We start from the raw sequence: 19,630 nt of genomic DNA, 5'->3' as shown, positions 1-19,630 counted from the left end.
GACTGTTTGATAGATACATATAATTCTGAGATGATTTAGTTGTGCCTCATGTAATAGACAATTTGTTCCATGAACTCACCCTGTTCCTACCATGAAGGGGATGAATGACCACTAATAATAAGTAATCGGTTCCTGAAGGAATAATATGTCACCCCTAACTTTAAACCTAACCCTAAAATGGGTTAAAGTATCAAAATAAAAGGTATTTTTAAGCATGGTAATGATAATACAAACATACGTTATATCTGTAAAAATATTTCTAGCTTGTCTTTTAATGTTATACAGGCTTCTCTCAATTTACAAAATTAATCCATTATAGAAAACACTTTGTAAATCGAATTTTCAGGTACCAAGAGCCTATTTTCCATTATTTTAAATGGGAAAAAAATAGTGTTTCCAGCCTGTCTGAAACCCCAGACCTATTTCCCCAAATATTGCTAAAACACTATGAAACATCTATAGAATATATAATGCATCAAGCCATCTTTACTGTGCTGTTAGAAGGTTCAGGATATGGAAGAGTAAAAGCACGATATTTAAGCGGCTGCAGCAGGGTTAAACAACAGCACTCCGTGAGCACACATATACCCAGCCTGAGTTCAGAAACGCACAGCACAACACCGGGCCCAGCAATTCCCCCATAAATCCCCAAAACAGTTTCCATTTCAACTATGTAGATTTACAGGGACAGCACTGCGTTAGAGGAAAGCCACAGCTTCCCAACTGCAGTGAGAATATATTTTTTCTGAACCGCTTGTCCCATACAGGGTCGCGGGGAACCGGAGCCTACCCGGCAACACAGGGCATAAGGCCGGAGGGGGAGAGGACACACCCAGGATGGGATGCCAGTCCATCGCAAGGCACCCCAAGGGAGATTCGAACCCCAGACCCACTGGAGAGCAGGACTCGGTCCAACCCACTGCGCCACCGCACCCCCCTGCAGTGACAATAACTATGAACCTATGACTAAAGCATATTATATAACAATAAAACTTTTCCTAATAGCTCTGCTGTCTACCTTTATATTAAAGGATAGGTCATACTATTTTTTGTCCATTTCACAGAAACATTAAGCAGCTGCTGACATCACATCCACGATTAAAGGGTGCTAGCATAGTGGTTAGAGCAGTTGCCTTTGGCTCCGATGATTTCCAGTTTTAATCTCACCTACTGTGCCCTTTAGTACCCTTGAGCAAGATACTTTCCCTAAATTGCTCCGCTAAAATTATACAGCTGTATGAATAGGTAAAAAAGTTGTACGTGGCTTAACGCCGTAAGTCGCCGAAGTGTCACCTAAATCGATAAATGTAAATAACCCACCCAATATGGTTGAGAGACTCTCCTGGGGAATTTCCTTTACTTCTCATAATGCAACACTCTTGCTTTCCAAAGACAACATGAGACAGAGATCTGGATACACACAGATGAATTATTTCATGAATATAAAACACCGAATGCAATAATAAATATGTCTGTTTTTAGGCGTGTTATGAAAACGAGTTGTATTGTCATGGTCGGTCCCGGAAAGAAGTGTCGGACCCAAGCGCAGAGCGGAACGAGGGCTTTATTATGGGAAATCCGAGAGACTTCGTCACAGGACAAGCAAAAGGTTTTCAAGGTGCAAACATTGCTTTTCGGATTGCCCCTTTAACAAAGTCGGTACACAAGCAAGAGGTCAACGATCATAAGGAGGCACAAGGACAAAGGAGTAGGGTCTCGGGACTGGGAAAGGGCTTAGGGATCAGAGAAGACGTAAGGAGGTCGCAAATAACAAGGCTGAACAAAGTTCCGCATCAGCTCCTGTTCTGATGCTGCCTTTTATGCGTCAGGCTGTGCCACGCCTCAGGTGTTCCACGTTGCTTCGGCAGTGTGGATGTGGCGTGTATTTTCCTTGCCTCTAGTAGGCAGCAACAAATAGTGCCAACTACAGTACATCACTGCATTTCTGCTTAACTCTCACCGCACACTACTTTTAAATTTTTTTTTGACAAACCTAAAATAAATTTTTATGGATTTTTTTTGTTTTGTAAATGAAAATATTATATTTACCTTAACCAAGGGTTGTGATTGGTTGAGCTCGTCAATGTGGCAGGAAGTAGGAGTAGGAATTATTAATAGCTGGTTTTGTTTTGAAAGAATCGTAGTGTCTTCATGCTTTGTAAAATGGAATATGTAGCAGGCAGTGAATGAAATACATTTCGATGGAAGTAAAATGACTGGGTGAAAATACTGGTGTACGTTCACTGTATGAAAAAGGGGTAAATATTTTCATAAGCTGTTGTAGTGGGATTTTTTTTTTATTGTATGGAGCTCTGAAGGAGAACTGCAGAAACTCTCTCTGCATTCAAGAAGGGTCTGAAAACTCATCTTTTCCAGCTCCATTACACCCAAGATCTCTCCAGCTCATGTGTGGTGTAAAAGTTCATGCACCGTAACTTCATGATCTTCCCCAGGTAGGCCTTTACACAGCCGCTACTCCAGCATTGTATGTGAGTGTTTGTTTGTGTACCTTCTTTAAAAAAATAATAAGAAAAATTTGGCAGGAGGGTATCAGGATTTATCTATCCTGCGTTTTACGCATCTACTCAAGCGATGAACATCGGTGTATCAAGTGGATCGTGACAAACTAGGTTTACTTAAGAATCACATGTCTGCAGCCATCTCTCTTTCTCTTCATCTAATGCACAAATTGTATTTTCCATGAGATGTACGTCGTCGCCGCACCACCGCACTCCCCATTATGATAGATGTAGTGATACGGATACCTTTCTCCTTGACATCCCCCCCACCTGGACGTGTGGACAGTACTGATGCTCCACAGAAGACATGTAGTTCTCGGAAAGTTTATGATGCCATGGCTGCAGTGAGCAGAAGTGTAAGAAATGCTCTGAAGAAGCAAACCTAGCAGATTTTCAAGGTCATCTAATAGACTCATCTATGATTGTGGCCCAGGTCCAGTTCACACCATGGGTCTCGGTGACACTTTTATGGCTCTTTTATGGGCCAGTCAGGGCTTCTCCTATAATCGCTATAGCAGAGTAGCCCGATTAGCTTTCCTCAGAGAATTATTGCATTACAGCTGTCAGGCTCGTCAAGCAGCGGCGCAGTCAAATTGAATTTTGTTTCCTCGTGTAATTGGCATCAGAGCGAGAAAAGCATTATATCCGCCTACATAAGTGTTGCACATCTGTTGCACATGTTACCCTAACAACACGCTAGGCTTTCATAACGTTTCCTGAATGAAAGTGCTAATGAAAGCTGTTAATGGACACCAAGAATCTAAGTAATTAACTCCATCACTCAGTGAACAAAGGTGCCTGACATGTTTTACACATGTGTGCTTAAGTTTTTTTTCTTTCCAGCACAGCCCTTTAACACAGCCCTTGGATAGGTAATTAAATAATCATTCCTAGGATTTGGCTTCATTGTTGGCTTTATAATTCAAATGGGACCACAAGGCACCTGGTCGCTGTGGCAGGGACGTCTCCACGTGGGACAAAGCACAGTGAATGCGCTCAGCACTGTAACACTGCACCTCCACTGTGTAAAATAAAACATACCTGTTGTCATATAACCTCACAATTTTAAAATCTTTTTTCATTGGCCAGACAGGGTTAACACTGAATACATGGCAGAATCCAGGAAAGGGAGTGGCAGTCTGATCGGCTGTGATGGTCAGCGTAGAAAGAAGGACATATTGTGGATGCAGCTCTCTGCTGCTCTGTGGTGAAATAATCTGTCTGTTCTTATGTTTATTAACAGTGTTAATTCACTGCCTGATTCTTATTATCTTCCTTAGCCCATCTCTTTATTTTTTCTCTTATTGTTTCTATCAGTTTTATTACTTGTTGTTTATGGACATTCCACGTTAATGTTTTAAATGATATGAAAAATTAAAGATAATCATAGTTATATTACTTAAATTGTACTAATTAGAATAATAAAATATGTAACTGTAATTGACTCAGTGTCTCTGATGGTGCGATGAGCTTCTCTCTCACTTCCCCTCTTCTGCTGTTTGTCTCTGGATGGCCAACCCTTTCACATACAAGTTACCATAGTATCGTACCAGAGGGTGGTTTTTCAACTCTTTCTATACACATGTTAAGTGGAAAACGGTTATTGTGGCAAAATAGTCTCACTGAGGAAATTTCACAGGGAATAAAACTCCCACTAAACACTTAAGATCCTAATTAAAATCTGTCTCTCTTTTGCTATGCACACAAGTTTGTTTTTAATTATTACTGGTTAGGGATAAAACTACAAAGTGTCCAAAAATAGCCCGTATTCCTGAATCCCCTGCAGTTTCATGTTGATATTTTAATTCGGATTTGACAGAGGTTTTTCTTCTTTCGGTGGCAGGCTGATTTAAAAACTCCCAGTGTGAATTTTTCATACCAGTCCCAATTCTACAGAGTGTGGATGAGAGCGAGAAAGAAGGAAAGGGAAGAAGATGAAGGTATAAATAATGAACTGGAGAGCAAAAGTGGGGGATGGTGTTTCGTTGCATCTCTGCGTACAGTAATCTCTGCTGTGTGTGCGCATATACAGCATGTGTGTACTGAATGTATCTGCATATCTGTGTGACTGAGAGTGTATCGGTATACTTACTGGTTTCTCAGTGTAAATACAGAAAAGGATATCCCCCAGCAGCATCCTTGTGGCACCGGTAAAGCCCAGTGCAGAATGACCTGCACTTTACTTTTTACAGATTCCTAATGTTTGGGACAAGCTGTTTCTGTGTTTCATTTAGGTGTTCTGGACGAGACACTCATCTAGCAAGCTGGAAACAATCCTGAAAATGACTGTTTTATTCAATATGCTAAATTTCTAATAGGGTTTAATCATCCACCACATTACTCTAAGATGTTGTGGCCCGTAAGGTATGTGCTTTAGATCACCACCGCCTTCTTCACCACCCTAGCCGTTTCCATAAACATTCACCGTCATCATTATGATCATCATATATCTGAAGAAGAGTGGAAAGATTTAATTTGGAGCTCCGAGTTTGTTTCCAAAGTAATCCCACTGATACGCTATTGTCAGCAGGAGAGCGATGGATCGCATTTCATTAGTAGCTCAGCATTAAGGAATCTTTTTGTAATCCTTACCGGAGCCATCATGCAGCTCAGCAAAGCTTTTCATTAGGCTCTTTGGTCATGTGCTGCTGTCTGCGTATAGCCGTGCTCTGAAAGCCTCCGAGTTATAGCATTCCCCCAACTGCGTTTTACACTTTGGCATTGTGTGTGCATTTCTCTCACTTATCTCTTTTTTTTCTGGGCATTTTCACACACAGCTTTCCTGTACTGATCTTTTATTGTTTGTTTTGCCTGAGGTGTTTCATGACCGTCTTTTCAAGATCATTTTGAGACACTCTGGTGAACCCCCTTGTCGAACCTTGACCCAGAGCTCCTCTTTTGTCGCCTTGCCTCAGTGAGATCCCTCTACAAAGCTGACTGGTACCTGACTTCTGGGGTTCCTTCTGGCCTGGGACCTCCTCACCACAAACCTCTCCTACTTGTGGACATCATTCAGCCATTCTGACAGGCATGGGTTTGATCCCTGTTCAGTCACTGTGGAGTTTGCATGTTTTCCCCATGTTTGCTTGGGTTTCCTCCCAAAGTGTTTCAAGTGAGTAGGTGGCTCTAAACTGGTGACAAGGTGTGTTGCTCTTGTGTAAAGAGGAGTGATTCACTGTCAGTAGTGCGTCTACTACTGCAGATCATCTTGAGTGAAAAGGTGTCAGTTAAATATAAATGAACTCCCTGCTGCATTTCTTTTTTCTAACATTGTTGTGTTCATTGTAAGTTGCTTTGATGAGTCTACTAAATAAATAAATGTAAATGATAGTATCACTAAAACCTTCATCCTGTGCACAGAAGGCATACTCTTCTTCTGTGTATCCTGTAGGAATGGTCATGTATTAAACTTATTTTACACTACAGAATAGTTACTCGGGTGTAGCGCATGCACCTGAGATTTTGTACATCGGCCTGCTGTTTAGACACCATTGCTTCTGAAATAATGAGCAAGATTTGGGTCAAGAACCCTTGAGATGAATGAAGGATTAACGGTTTTCTGGTGCAGAACCTTGGTGCAAATCCAGCTGGGTATTGATCTTCCTTATTGATGATTATTACCCTATTTGCCCTCTCTAAAGACAGCATCAGAATTCTTCTCTGCTCAGTGAAGTGTATCCAGAAGATATGAGCCTGCATCTTCCTGACTACCTGTGAAATCTGTGTGAGTATTGGATACTTTCATGGAGTCATCTAAGCATCTGCATCAAGATAAATATAGTCAAAGACTGTTTTGAGTAAAACTTTACACATGTGAGTTTTTCACTAGTGGAAGTCAATCCAAAAGCGCCAATGTGCTCTCACTTTCAGCAGTTCATCTGAAATCTGAATCTTAACTGGATTATATTAAAATTAATGCATGGTTGTGTTTGTCCTCCTGCTACAGCTTCACAGTACTGTATTTATCGATTTAAAACAACAGCTATTGGTACAAACAAATGAAAATCTGTACAGGTGTGCCCCGATTTACGATGGTTCGACTTACAAATTTCCAATTTTACGATGGTGAGGCATTCAGTAGAAACCGTACTTCGAATTTTGATTCATTTTCCCAGGCAAGCGATTTGCGGTGTAATACTCGTGATGCTGGGCAGCGGCAGCGATCCGCATCTCCCAGTTTGTCAGGCGGTTGTGTTTTGTGCATCCATAATGTCACAGAAATGCCCATATGTTGGTGGGAAGAAGAAGAGGAAGGCAATTACTCTTGAGGAGAAACTCAAGATAATTGCCAAGATGAAAGCGGCAAGCCTGTAATGGCTATCGTACGTATGCCAGGCTACGATGTTCGGTAGGTTAGGTGTAAAAAATGCATTTTCGACTTATGATATTTTCAACGTATGATGGGTTTTCCGGAATGTAACCGCATCGTAAATCGGGACGACCTGTATATTCATCTAATTCTATATTCACTGCTATGTAGCCAGAATCATTGTCAGGCAGATGATTCAGGTCACATATGATTCAGGAAACATCTTGGGTAGGACAGCAGAAACACCTCTGTGACTTAATGAAATGCTATTTTGAAGGGCTCTATAGAAGACTGAATCATCCTTATGTTATTTTTCTGATGAAGAGAAACAGATCAGATGATCAGAGTGGTGGATGCTTTATATGCTTTATTATTCTTGATTATAATACTGCACTAGTATTAATGTACAGCATATATAGACAATTTCCCTCCTATTTGTTTCAACCACACATACATAGTTTTGTGAATAAATATGTTATTATACTCTTGTTATAATCATACATTCTCATGGAAGCTGCATTTATATTGTATCTCTATAGTCTGTGGAGTGCCATCTCAAAGAGCTTAGTAAAACTAAAATATTAGAAAGCAATATGTTATATAAGGAATGCTGTGTTGGAGTAAAAACAGTATTTTGTCCAAAGACAATGGCATGAAAGCAGTAGAAATGTTCTTAGCATCCAACAATGTAACTGCAGTGGAGAAGAAATATGGGAGTTCTGATAATGTTTTATAAATTTATATAGGCAGTACACAAAACTGCATCACTTTTTCCCCTGGACACCACTACATATGGGCCATGTGTCTGAAGATTTTGTCTTTTTGTGCTGTGTATGAATAATTTTCATAATTCATACATAAGCCCACAGTAAAATATAACACATTGTTGAAGTAAACTGGTGTAGACCTACTGTGGGGAGCACCTCACTGCATTTTATGTGGAAGTAAGCAGTGTTCAGTGGCACAGTGGTGCAGCAGATAAAGTTCCTGGGTTGCAGTTTCAGACCTGGATATCAGTTTCTGTGGAGTTTGCAGATTCTCTCTCTGTTCGTGCAGGTTTTCTCCCATTGTCCACTGTATCTTCTCTTAACTATGAAAACTACACAAGTGGTTGCCGTGAGGCAAATAGATCTCATCGGCACTTACCCTGCCTAACCTGAGGAGTACTGAAGTCGTAGACTAAACTTCACTAAAGTGCTCCAAGAGTTTAAAATACATTATATAACTTGTTCGCTGTTAAAGCTTTATGTACATTTTACTAATACCGTAAAATCTCTATTTAACTCCCCCGGGGGCGTTACATTTTCCAAAAGGGGGCGTTTATTAGAGGTCATATGGTAGTAAAATCGATCATCATTTCTCTCCCTAAAAAGTTAATGCAAATGCAACAAGTACATTGGGTATTACCCTCTAGCACCCTATCAACAAATGACACCTTTTGATATTCACCACCACTGTTTATTTTTTTGTTATGGACTACGGAAGAGAACAGGATTTAAAATCTGGTACCGGTAAGTTTTTTTTTTTCCATTCTTTTCTGATTACTCGAAAAAAATATACCGGGTATTTTCAAAAATGAGTGGGGGCGTTAAATAGGGATTTTACGGTAGTGGTTAATGTTGTAATTTTACCAGCAGAATTGAGAAAACTTGTACTGAGTAGTAAGTAAACTTAAGACTGCTTTTAGCAAATACTGAAAATATAAGGCATATACTTCTATGTATTAGGGTAATTGTGTTTTTTGTATAATTTTTTTCTAACCATGATTTCTCATTGCCACCAATGCCTAAACATGAACAAATTCTCATTGTTAACAGAGGATGATCCAAGGTGTCTGCATCATACATCACAACTTAGACAGCAGGTTGCTGACCAACTTCTGGAGGTCCTTTGTGCGCATACGAGTCGTTTCCAGCACCTCGTTATGACTGACACGCTCCGTGCTCTCGTAGTCTGTGACCACCTTATTGGTGATAAGGCTAAAACCAAGGACTCGTAGGCCACAGTGGCGCGCCAGCACCACCTCAGGCACAGTGCTCATCCCTGCAGGAATGAGACAGAGACAAAGACATGGGCATAGAAGGCTGTCAACTAAGAAAAACCAAAAAGAATTAAACTAGAACAATTTGACTGTTTTAAAAAAAAAATTCTGACTTGACTCTTCCTTACATTTATGCTATAACATATAACCTGTTTTAGTAATTGTTGTAATGTCTAGCACTGTCTGCACAAGTCTTGCACACGTGCACTTTATGTAATCTGTGTAGTCTGTGACGGTAACTCTGTGCTGTTTTATGTAACACCATGATCCTAGAGGAACGTTGTTTCATTTCACGGTATACTGTACCAGCTGTATATGGTTGAAATGACAATAAAGCCCCTCTTGACTCTTGACTCTCTCTCTTAACAGTGATTAACTTGGAGTTCAGATTATCTAAACTTTCACCCAGAGGCTGACCTTGTTAACGTGGTTACTGAAGCAGAAGAAAAATGCCTGGCTGACAATCGATACATTTCTCAGAAGGCTGATAAGATTTCATATGATGTATTATTTCCATTTCTCTTATTACTAACAAAATTAATAAATATTTACAAGGTCTGAAACATATCCATCACATAGTACAAAAATTATAGCACAGTATGACAACATCTTATCAAATAAATGTTTTGATGAAATCAGGTGTGTATGACAGTATCTATTTGTGCTGGAGAAAAGACCAAAAAGTTTACAAAAATAATTTCATACTTTTTCGCACAGGGACAGCGTGGAAAAGCAGATGAGTGAACATGTGTTTTGACAGCATCCCACCCAGTGGAACCAACTCACCTACAGCTTCTGCCCCCAGGATCCGAAGAGCCCTACACTCAGCCACGGTCTCATACATGGGTCCGGCCAGCATGCAGTAGACCCCCTGCTGGAGGAAAGCAGCACAGCCCTGCTCCTGGGCTGTCTCCTGGGCCAGGCGCAACAGGTCTCGGTCATAGGCATCGGACATACAGGGGAAGCGACTGCCGAACCTGAGGTCACAGTGTCAATAAAAACACACACACACACACACACACACACACACACACACACACACACACACACACATTGTGTGAAACCGCTTGTCCCAAGCAGGGTCGCGGCGAACCACAGCTTAACCCGGCAACTCAGGGCGTAAGGCTGGAGGGGGAGGGGACACACCCAGTACGGGACCCCAAGCAGGACTCGAGCCCCAGACCCACCGGAGAGCAGGACCTGGCCAAACCAGCCGTGCCACCGCGCCCCCATCACTGTCAATATAGTTGTACAAATTTATCATCATGGAAGATGTACCTTTTAGCATCACCATATATTGTAATTAAACTTACATCACAGAAGCCATGTATATAAATATGTTGATTAATATTTCTATTCTATTACTATTAAAAAATAGATTAAATAACTGACCTGTCATCATTTTGGCCACACAGGGGATTTATGCCAGCAAATCCCGGTAGGTTAATGTGGTCTCTGATGAGCATGATATCACCCACGTTAAACTTGGGGTTTAGTCCCCCTGCGGCATTAGTGACAATCAGGGTGTCCACCCCCAGAAGATAGAACACTCGCACTGGGTACGTTACCTGGCACAGAGAAAGAAAGGGAGAAAATGCAAACTCTGCAGACTGAACCAGATCCAAACCCACATCTCAATCCATGCCCTGGAAGCTGTGAGACACCAGTACTAGCTGCTACATTGTACTGCCCCCATGTTAATAAATGGTCAATGCAATTCATTTCAATGAAATTAAAAGAAATATACTCCTTGAAGCTGACTTAACTGCTGCTGACAATGGCATAATGTAGGCGAAAGAGTATATTGTTCTAATAGTACTATAATAGTTGATAAAGCCTCCAGAAAGCATATAATCTTTAACTAGCTGTGCTTATCCCCAACATTTCGAAATATTTAACAAGAGAGCACAGCTACCTTGGCACCTGAAAAATGTTGTCAGTCAGTGCTGCCCCCCACCTGAGCCAATTCAAAGTCTTCTGGAAATGTCAAGATGCTATTAGATGCCTAGCTCACCTTGGCGATACTGTGGCCTTCATAGAAGTGGAAGCGCCCTTGCATGCAGACACATAATTTCCCATTCAACTCCCCAAACACCAGCTGACCATCATGTCCTTCCACTGCGGGGAGAGCAGAGTGGATCCCACTGGTTTAGCACAGAACCACAGGAACACTAGAGCCATGAGTCACTGGGGCAGTAATGAGCATCAGCATATTCAGGGATTCATTTTGTAATTTTACATTTTTTTTTTTTTTTTTTTTTTAAAAAAAAAACATCTTAATTCCAATTAGGACACTTTTACTGACTTTTGTTGGCTATTAGTCATTTTTTCCCCAAACTTGAGGACTTGATGGATTTACTGCATGGCTTGATTAAAATTAATGTTCTAAAGTTGCCTATGTTTATGAAAAAGCAACCAGTTAATGTCATTCATTTGTCTTCTAGCAGGCATTCCTGTCCAAAGTAAATTATTCACCAACTTATACAGCAGGGTGTTTGTACTGGAACAGTTCAGGCTAAGTGAAGTGCACAAAGGCAATGCAACAGTGACAGATGCACGAATCAGAAGTGCAACCTTGAGGTTATAAATGATCACACAAACCACTACACAAGCAGCACTTCCATTTCCATGGAATATCACATCACATCATGTATCTCACATATGAGCAGTTTACAAAGGGTTAACACTTCTCTGCACAATGGCATCAATTAGAGTTTAGTGCTGAGTTTTTTTTTCCTGCGCTTTGATTGAAAACATAGTTTATTCATAGGCAGGAGAACTCTGATGGAAGTGTGAATTTAGGTACCTTGCTCAAAGGTTTTGTAGCAGTAGGTAAGATCCAAACTAGCAACCTCCAAATCAAAAGGCAGCAGCTCCAACTACTATACCAGTTTCCCCATACTTCAGATGGTTCAGCTACATTATTATTATTTTTTTTTTTCTATATAATTATTATATTATGACCTTTCTAGCACACACAATGCAACACAATATCCCTAGTCTGGTTTTTTTATTGACACTATTGGAGGATTGGCTGCACCTGGGGCTTGTTATCCCATTACCAGGCTGCTCCGAGGTGCGGATTAGGAGTGGCCAGGCTTCGGCCTGCTAAAGATTTACGCTACGTCCCTTTCACTGGAGACTCGATTAACTACCACCCAAGGCCAAAGTCATGTATTATATATGATTCTAGAGTTTCCCGGTAAAGTTTTGTTGCCAAACTGGTCCACTTTGCAAAAGAAGTAACAACCAGAAACATCATTGGATGCATTTTGAGACAAGCTTTGAAATATGCAGAAAACAAAAATGTAGTTTGGATTTTTGTAACAAAAGGCTCTATCAAGCTTTGCTACAGTCAGTTTAATCCTACATTACACAGCAATTTGGAACAACCTGTTTAGTATTATTATACTGTATAGGTGTGTGGATTTTTATTGTCTATAAGAGGCTATTAAAGTAAGGTAGAGTTCCTTTCCTTTTCTGTATTATTGTAAGGCCTGATGATATTTTACTCAAATTCAGGGGCCGTGATTGCAGTTGACTTCACGCAGAAATATTCTGGGAAGGTTCTTTTTTGTCCTTTACAGATGGGATTTTGGAGGTCTTAGGTGAAAAGATTCAAGAGGACCTTGCAACCCTTCATGGTTCATATCTCATGAGACCTGATTAGTTGCACATTGCAGGCCTTGGCTTGAGTAAAAACAAACACCCGTGCTTGGTGTGAACCAGGTATGCCTATCACTTCTGTTGACTGCCTTGGTAATGATGTCACTAGAGACTTATATTGTTAACATCATGGCTGGCTTTAATGGATGTGTGAACCGGTTTTATTCATATTGTCATTAACAAAGAGGGCAGTATAAACTTGGTGTGAGTAATGTTAGAAGAAATGTAGTGGGGAAATCATTTTATTTGAGACACATTCCTCCTCCAAGCCTTGGGTAAATTGCAATCTCAGCTGTCACTCCTACATTTACAGATACACTGATTAATCTGCCACAACCCACATGTTAAATGACATTATTGCTATTTTGCCCATTGCAACTTTTTACTATAGCTGCAAAACATTTGTAGAATTGCAGACTTTTCTAAATGAAAGGAAACATTACAGCTTTGAGCATTTTTATTTTATTAATGTATAATGCATGTATTGTCATGTTGACAGTGACTTATTATTTCCCATGGGGCAAACATCACCCGGAATGTCAACAGAGGATGCCACGGTACTGGTCCAATCCATACTGACCTGTGCTCTGGGGGAAGTGAGGGATTTCTGCGTAGGGGAACACAGTCTTTTCCACCAGCAGGTCTGCCAAACCCCCAAGACCAGAACCACAGATGATGGCAACCTTTGGCCTTTGTTTTGCGTGTGTCAGCAGCCAATCCGCTGTCTCCTTGTACTCTTCATATGTGTAGCTAAGCGAGGCGAAACATAATTGTATGTTTATTAATTTACATTCATGTTGAACTTGCAAGTAAGAAAGTAATTGGAACCACAGTTTGCTGATTGATTTCTTGGGTACATATGAAATACTGTAAGCTTTCTGATGATCCTACATTCAATACTGGTGATAGGAGTTGGGGAGCTGTGGGTAGCCACAAATCTAGGGCTGGTGCTGGCTGGTAAAAAGGGGGAATATGACAAGGAGGGGGATACAGAAACTGACAGTGGGGAGCATGACCACACTAATGGTATGAAAATTGCACAGCTCCTCAGAGTCAACAGGGAAAGCTAGTGTAAGAGGGAGATTGTCAGGTAAATGGTTTGAGATAATACCTATGTTAAGCAAGGCTTCAGAAATGAAGAAAAACAGTGTACCTCCTGTTTCTGGTTCATTGATTCTTAACTTCTGCTGTTCTACCATTGAACAAGATACTTACCCTGAATTGCTCCAGTAAAAATACCCAGTAGTATAAATAAGTAAAATAATTAAGTGGCTTAACTTGTCAGACTAATACAAGTATTGTATCTGAAACATTTACAAACCTTTCCTCATAATATGACAATTTTTCAAAAAGTTCTTGCTGCTTTGGAAGAGGTTTGTCATTCCATTCTATACACTTATTAGCATACACGTGTAGCATTTTTTTTTTTTTTTAACTGCCATATCTGTCCAAGGCAAATTACAACTTAGGGTTTGTTACACTAAGATCTAACCCATGCATGCAGGAAACAATGGATTAGCAGTCCACCTTAACTTGGCCATTTTGTCACATTGTAATATACAATAATACACAGGGAAAGATGTTCAACCCCTCGTGCCAAAAACCAAGGGGGCTAGACAAACCAACCATGCCACAATATACCATCCCTCCCAAAACCAACCAATTTCCTTCACAAAAAAATATCATGGGCAAACACCATCCTCCTTGCCGGGAGCCACCGCGTGCACTTCGTTGGGGTTGTCAAGTGGGCACCTTCCTTCATTGATGTTTCATTGAATTGAGCTAATATAATAGTAGCAAAAACAATAGAAGGAAGATGGTCAGAACCAATAGCAGTGTAGTTCTGGGGGAGAGTGAGAAGTCTTTTTGCATTTCCTTGAACTCCTAACAAGCAAGAGAGCTAAATGTTTGATGTGAAATATCAAATCAGAATGTGCTACTCAACGTGATGTGAGGACCTGTCATGGAATACAGCATGGAACTCTGCAAGAGTGGCCTTCAATCCTTAATCCTGCCTAACTGTGTCACACTCGCAGTGGGCCCTCTGCCACCAGTCACAGAGAGGGAAGACTGTTTCACGCATGGTTCAAACAGTGCTTACCGTTGGGTTGAAAAGACAGGCAAATCTATCATAATAAAGTGGTTTTCAGGAGATTTTTGAAGTGAACAGCAGTAGGTGTTTTGAAGCCATTGTCTGACTTGGTGGAAATAAATGGAAAAACTGAGCATAAGACTAATTTTCTCACTAGAAAGGCCTGTTTATCTGGGTTAATGTTCATTTTAACAAATGTAGGCAGGTAGAAAGTGTAAGACAAGGCACATTTGCCAAGGATACAAGGAGCATATTTCCAGCACTTTATAAAAATTTTGGGGAACTTAATAGGATTAAAAAGTTTCCAGGGTCTTCATATTGTCACATATTCCCACCACATTTTAAATCAAAGTTAATCTCCTGACACACAATCACTCAACTTTACTTTTTGTGCAGAAAAATAAACTGTCAGCATAAAATGGATGATCCATCCATTTATACCTGACTTTAACACCTAGAAAGACGTGTCCTTCTGACAAAGCTGTAAATTTTCACACTTGGCTAAAATAGTCCAATAATCTGCAGTTACTTGGTTATAGTCGAACTGTTGTGTTTTAAATATAATCCTCAAAGTCTAAATGTGAAAAGAGTAGATAAAAGTGTGGACTTTATTTTAGGATAAATATCTGCTGAGTACACCTGAAATGCAGACTTTATACAAAGCCACAGCGCATGCATTCATATGCAGAAATTCTGCTGGCGGCATCTCTTCAGCTTCATGTGTGAATGACAAAACACACTGTGGTAAAGAATGTATTGTTCTGCCCTTATGTTAGTCATACTGTACGTGTTAATTCATTTTCCAGCCTGAAGTAAGGTCACATGCTATAACTTTTTCAGTGATGAACAGAGAACAAAGGTCATTCATTGCCCCTATTTTTACAAGGCAGAACCTGGGTCATCTTTTTGATTAACAGCTTCCTTTCAGTAGTCCTCTCTAACTAAAGTGACAGGTCCTTATTCACCTTTACTTGACACTTTTCTCCAAAGCATCTTACAATTATTTACCCCCTCATACAGCTGAGTAACTTTTACTGGTGCAATTTAGAGGAATTACTTTCCTCAGTAGGAGGTGAGATTCAAACCTGCAACCTTTGAACCCAAAGGCTGCAGCTCTAAGCACTGTACTACCAGTTCTGCCCATAACAATGTCCTCTATAATAATGCATTAGATCTGTCCTGTCCTCTACAATAATACATCGTTTTGTGCAAGTAAACACATATCCATCTCTACCCTTATGTCCAAATCCCTTCTCCTGGCAAAGTCCACGAAACACACACATTGAAAGCCAGGCTGTGATATGCCTTCCTTATAATATACAATGGACACAATCACTGTGTTCTACCAACACGGAAGCCGCGACAAACTTGTATGCGAGTTACAACGATTAATCTATTCGTTAAACTTGCAAATACTACGCTTCCGTTGTATTTCCTCTTAATTATAAGATGAAACCAGGAGCCGAAGCCTTATGTATTTTTGTAGGTGACTCGGGACGTCAAGATAGAACGCGACAGCAGTCATGCTGGAGAAGAGGCTGCACTCAGTAGCAGAAGCTGTTCGTGCGAGCGGAGAAGAACAGCGCCGGCGTTGCGGGGCCGCAGTGCGCTGTCCACGGTACCGATGGCCGTTGTACACTGAGCCCATAGCGCAGGCCCCGCCCACCGCGCGGCCCCTCATTGGTACCCCCGGCATCACCCCTTTTTTTCGCTCCTCCATTCACAGACGAGCTGTCCCCGGGGGCACACTGAGGTAGACGTTTTGTGTCGAATTTGCATGAGAAAAGAAGTGTTATTATTACATCTTGCCCATCATTTTACTTTCAAATTTCCCTTCACAGTGCAACAAGCCAAGGCAGCACGGTGCAGCTCCGTCTCCCGTGGAAACTGGAGATCTATCATGTAAAACGCGGTACCTGGCTTGTCACAGCCAGAAGAGGGACGTCGGACGATGTGAAACGAATCATGTCGATAATGCTCCGATCAGTCTGCGTTTTTCGTTTTATTTCATTAAAAATGTATTGCGTTGACCGGACTTTTTTTGGACTAAAAAAAAAGCGACAGCCGTAATGATTTCAAATAATCACACATCATCATGCCATGGACTTGAAGGAGACGGTCGGTTGGGATGTAGCTGCGTTCGCGCTCGTGCGTCTCTTACTCAGTTACTGTCATATCAGATACTCCGACAGAATTTCTGACGCGTTAAATGTATAGACCGAAATGAAACGAAATCACCGCGGCGATTTAATCATCAGTCGGTGAATTCCACGACAGGTGGTGTTCACAGTCAGAAATTACGGTGTGCCTCATTCATTGCCTCGTGCCTGTCTCTCATTTATTTTACCTGCATGATTCGCCAGTGGATGTCATAGCGACAGGAGAAGACGACGATTCGACCGAATGCTGTGTGTGTCGATGTTCTGCTCTTTCTGCTGAAGTGACGGGCCGAGCACCTCCCTCTTCACTACTCCTGCGGGACAGGATGACGATGCACGCGCACTGTCCCGCAGCTTCCGGTTTCCATCCCAAAGCCTTTGCTGTCCAATCCGATTATCGTGCCCGATCAGCGTTCGCGTGAACCCGCGCGAGCCTTAGGAGATTTCAATCAAACAGAACAGGCGCTAGTTTATTACCCGTTATTTACCGACCTCGGAGGATAATGTGTTATTTCTCATTTTTGATGACAGTCTAGTTGCTAAACACTTATTTCGGTTGCTGTTCCCTGTAGTTATGTCAGTAATGTTGACTTGTCATTTCTGTAATAGCTGCGACAGCAAAGGGTAGGTGTACAATTAACGTGAAAAAATGCCCCCCAGACATTTTAGTAAAGGATAGGAACAGGACTGGTCATTTATTCATCCATCCCTAGGCTACTGGAATATTCACATGCACAGCAGATTGTGTGACAGATAAGATCCAAACTAACAACTTCCAAATCAAAAGGCAGCATTATCTAACTACTGTGCTACTCTGCCAGCTTCCCCATACTTCAGATGGTTCGGCTTTACTGGTTCAGTGACATTTTTTCATGACCTTCTAGCAAACACAATGCAACACAATACCCTAGTCTGGTTTTTTTTTATTGACACTATTGGAGGATTGGCTGCACCTGGGGCTTGTTATCCCATTACCAGGCTGCTCCAAGGTGCGGATTAGGAGTGGCCAGGCTTCGGCCTGCTAAAGACTTACGCTACGTCCCTTTCACTGGAGACTCGATTAACTACCACCCAAGGCCAAGGTCATATATTATATATGATTCTTGGGTTTCCTAGTAGAGTTTTGTTGCCAAACTTTACTTTCCAAAAGAAGTCACAGCCAGAAACATTTCTGTTATTGATAAAATATGCAGAAAACAAAAATGTAGTTTGGATTTTTGTAAGAAAAGGCTCTATCAAGCTTTGCTACAGTCAGTTTAATCCTACATTACACAGCAATGTGGAACAACTTGTTTAGTATTATTATACTGTATAGGTGTGTGAATTTTTGTCTACAAGAAGCAATTAAAGTAAGGTAGAGTTCCTTTCCTTTTCTGTATTATTGTAAGGCCCGAGGGGGGCGTAGTGGTGCACTGGGTTTGGCTGAGTCCTGCTGTCTGGTGGCTCTGGGGTTCGAGTCCGGCTTGGGGTGCCTTCTGATGGACTGGTGTCCCATCCTGGGTGTGTCACCTCCCCCTCCAGCCTTAGGCCCTGTGTTGCCAGGTTAGGCTCTGGTTTGCCACGACCCCACTTGGGACAAGCAGTTTCAGCCAGTGTATGTCTGTCTAAGGCCTGATGATATTTTACTGAAATTCAGGGGCTGTGATTGCAGCTGACTTCACGCAGAAATATTCTGGGAGGGTTTTTTTTTGTCCTTTACAAATGGAGTTTTGAAGGTCTTTGGTGGCAAGTTTCAAGAGGACCTTGCAACCCTGCATGGTTTGTGTCTCATAAGGCCTGATTAGTCACACATTGCACGCCTTGGATAGAATAAAAACAAACACCCGTGCTTAATGTGAACCAGGTATGTCCATCACTTCTGTTGAGTGACTTGATAATGATGTCATCAGGGACTTATATTGTTAACAACATGGCTGGCTTTAATGGATGTGTGAACTGGTTTTATTAATATTGTCATTAACAAAGAGGGCAGTAGAAACTTGGTGTGACAGTAATGTTAGAAGAAATGTAGTGAGGAAATCATTTATTTTATTCATCAAGACATATTCCTCCTCCCAGCCCTGGGTATATTGCAATCTCAGCTGTCACTCCTACACTTATAGATACACTGATTATTCTCACACAACCCACATGTTAAATGACATTATTGCTATTATTTTGCCCACTGCAACTTTTTACTATAATGGCAAAATATATAATATTTGTAGTATTGCAAAATTTTCTAAATGAAAGGAAACATTACAGCTTTGGCTAATTATATTACTGATGTATAATGTATGTATTATCATGTTGACAGTGACTTATGATCATTTCCCATGGGGCAAACACCACCTGGAATGTCAACAGAGGATGCCAAGGTTCTGGTCCAGTCCATACTGACCTGTGCTCTGGGGGAAGTCTTTTTCACCAGCAGGTCTGCCAAACCCCCAAGACCAGAACCACAGATGATGGCGATCTTTGGCCTTTGTTTTGTGTGTGCCAGCAGCCAATCCGCTGTCTCCTTGTACTCCTCATATGTGTAGCTGAGCGAGGTGAAACAATTATTTATTAATTTACATTCATGTTTTTAAGTTGAAAGTAAGAAAGTAATTGGAACCACAGTTTGCTGATTGATTTCTTTGGAACATATGAAATACTGTAAACTTTCTGGTCATCCTACATTCAATACTGGTGATAGTACAGGCAGTCCCCGGGTTACTAACGTCCGCCTTACGTACAACCCGTAGTTATGAACCACCCCCATAAAGCCTACTATATTAAAAATTTAAGTTACATAAAGTGATTCGTAATAACAAACTAGCACTGCTTTGCAGCACGCATCAAAACATTGTGCGTTTACAGCAA

At 41.1% G+C, this 19,630-nt stretch overlaps 1 protein-coding gene across 1 annotated transcript; it reads right to left on the bottom strand.

The window, feature by feature from the left end:
• Positions 1–7,189: 7,189 nt before the first annotated feature.
• On the bottom strand, positions 7,190–11,045 carry LOC108926349 (purine nucleoside phosphorylase-like). The gene is made up of 4 exons (XM_029253809.1): positions 10,884–11,045; positions 10,262–10,437; positions 9,656–9,846; positions 7,190–8,871 (listed from the first exon to the last, which is right to left on the bottom strand). The coding sequence occupies exons 1-4, from the start codon at positions 10,926–10,928 to the stop codon at positions 8,675–8,677; spliced, it is 609 nt and encodes a 202-aa protein (XP_029109642.1). The 5' UTR covers positions 10,929–11,045; the 3' UTR covers positions 7,190–8,674.
• Between the last annotated feature and the right edge of the window lie 8,585 nt (positions 11,046–19,630).

The sequence above is a fragment of the Scleropages formosus genome, chromosome 7, assembly GCF_900964775.1.
Source record: "Scleropages formosus chromosome 7, fSclFor1.1, whole genome shotgun sequence".
Taxonomy (NCBI): Eukaryota; Metazoa; Chordata; class Actinopteri; order Osteoglossiformes; family Osteoglossidae; genus Scleropages; species Scleropages formosus.
This window is presented reverse-complemented; position numbering and strand designations above follow the sequence as displayed.

Coding starts and splice junctions, on each gene's coding strand:
- LOC108926349 (XM_029253809.1), bottom strand. CDS start 10,928: ATGCAAGGGCGCTTCCACTTCTATGAAGGCCACAGTATCGCCAAG. Junction 10,438..10,883: donor AAGGCCACAGTATCGCCAAG/GTGAGCTAGGCA, acceptor TCTCTGTGCCAG/GTAACGTACCCAGTGCGAGT. Junction 9,847..10,261: donor TGTGGCCAAAATGATGACAG/GTCAGTTATTTA, acceptor CTGTGACCTCAG/GTTCGGCAGTCGCTTCCCCT.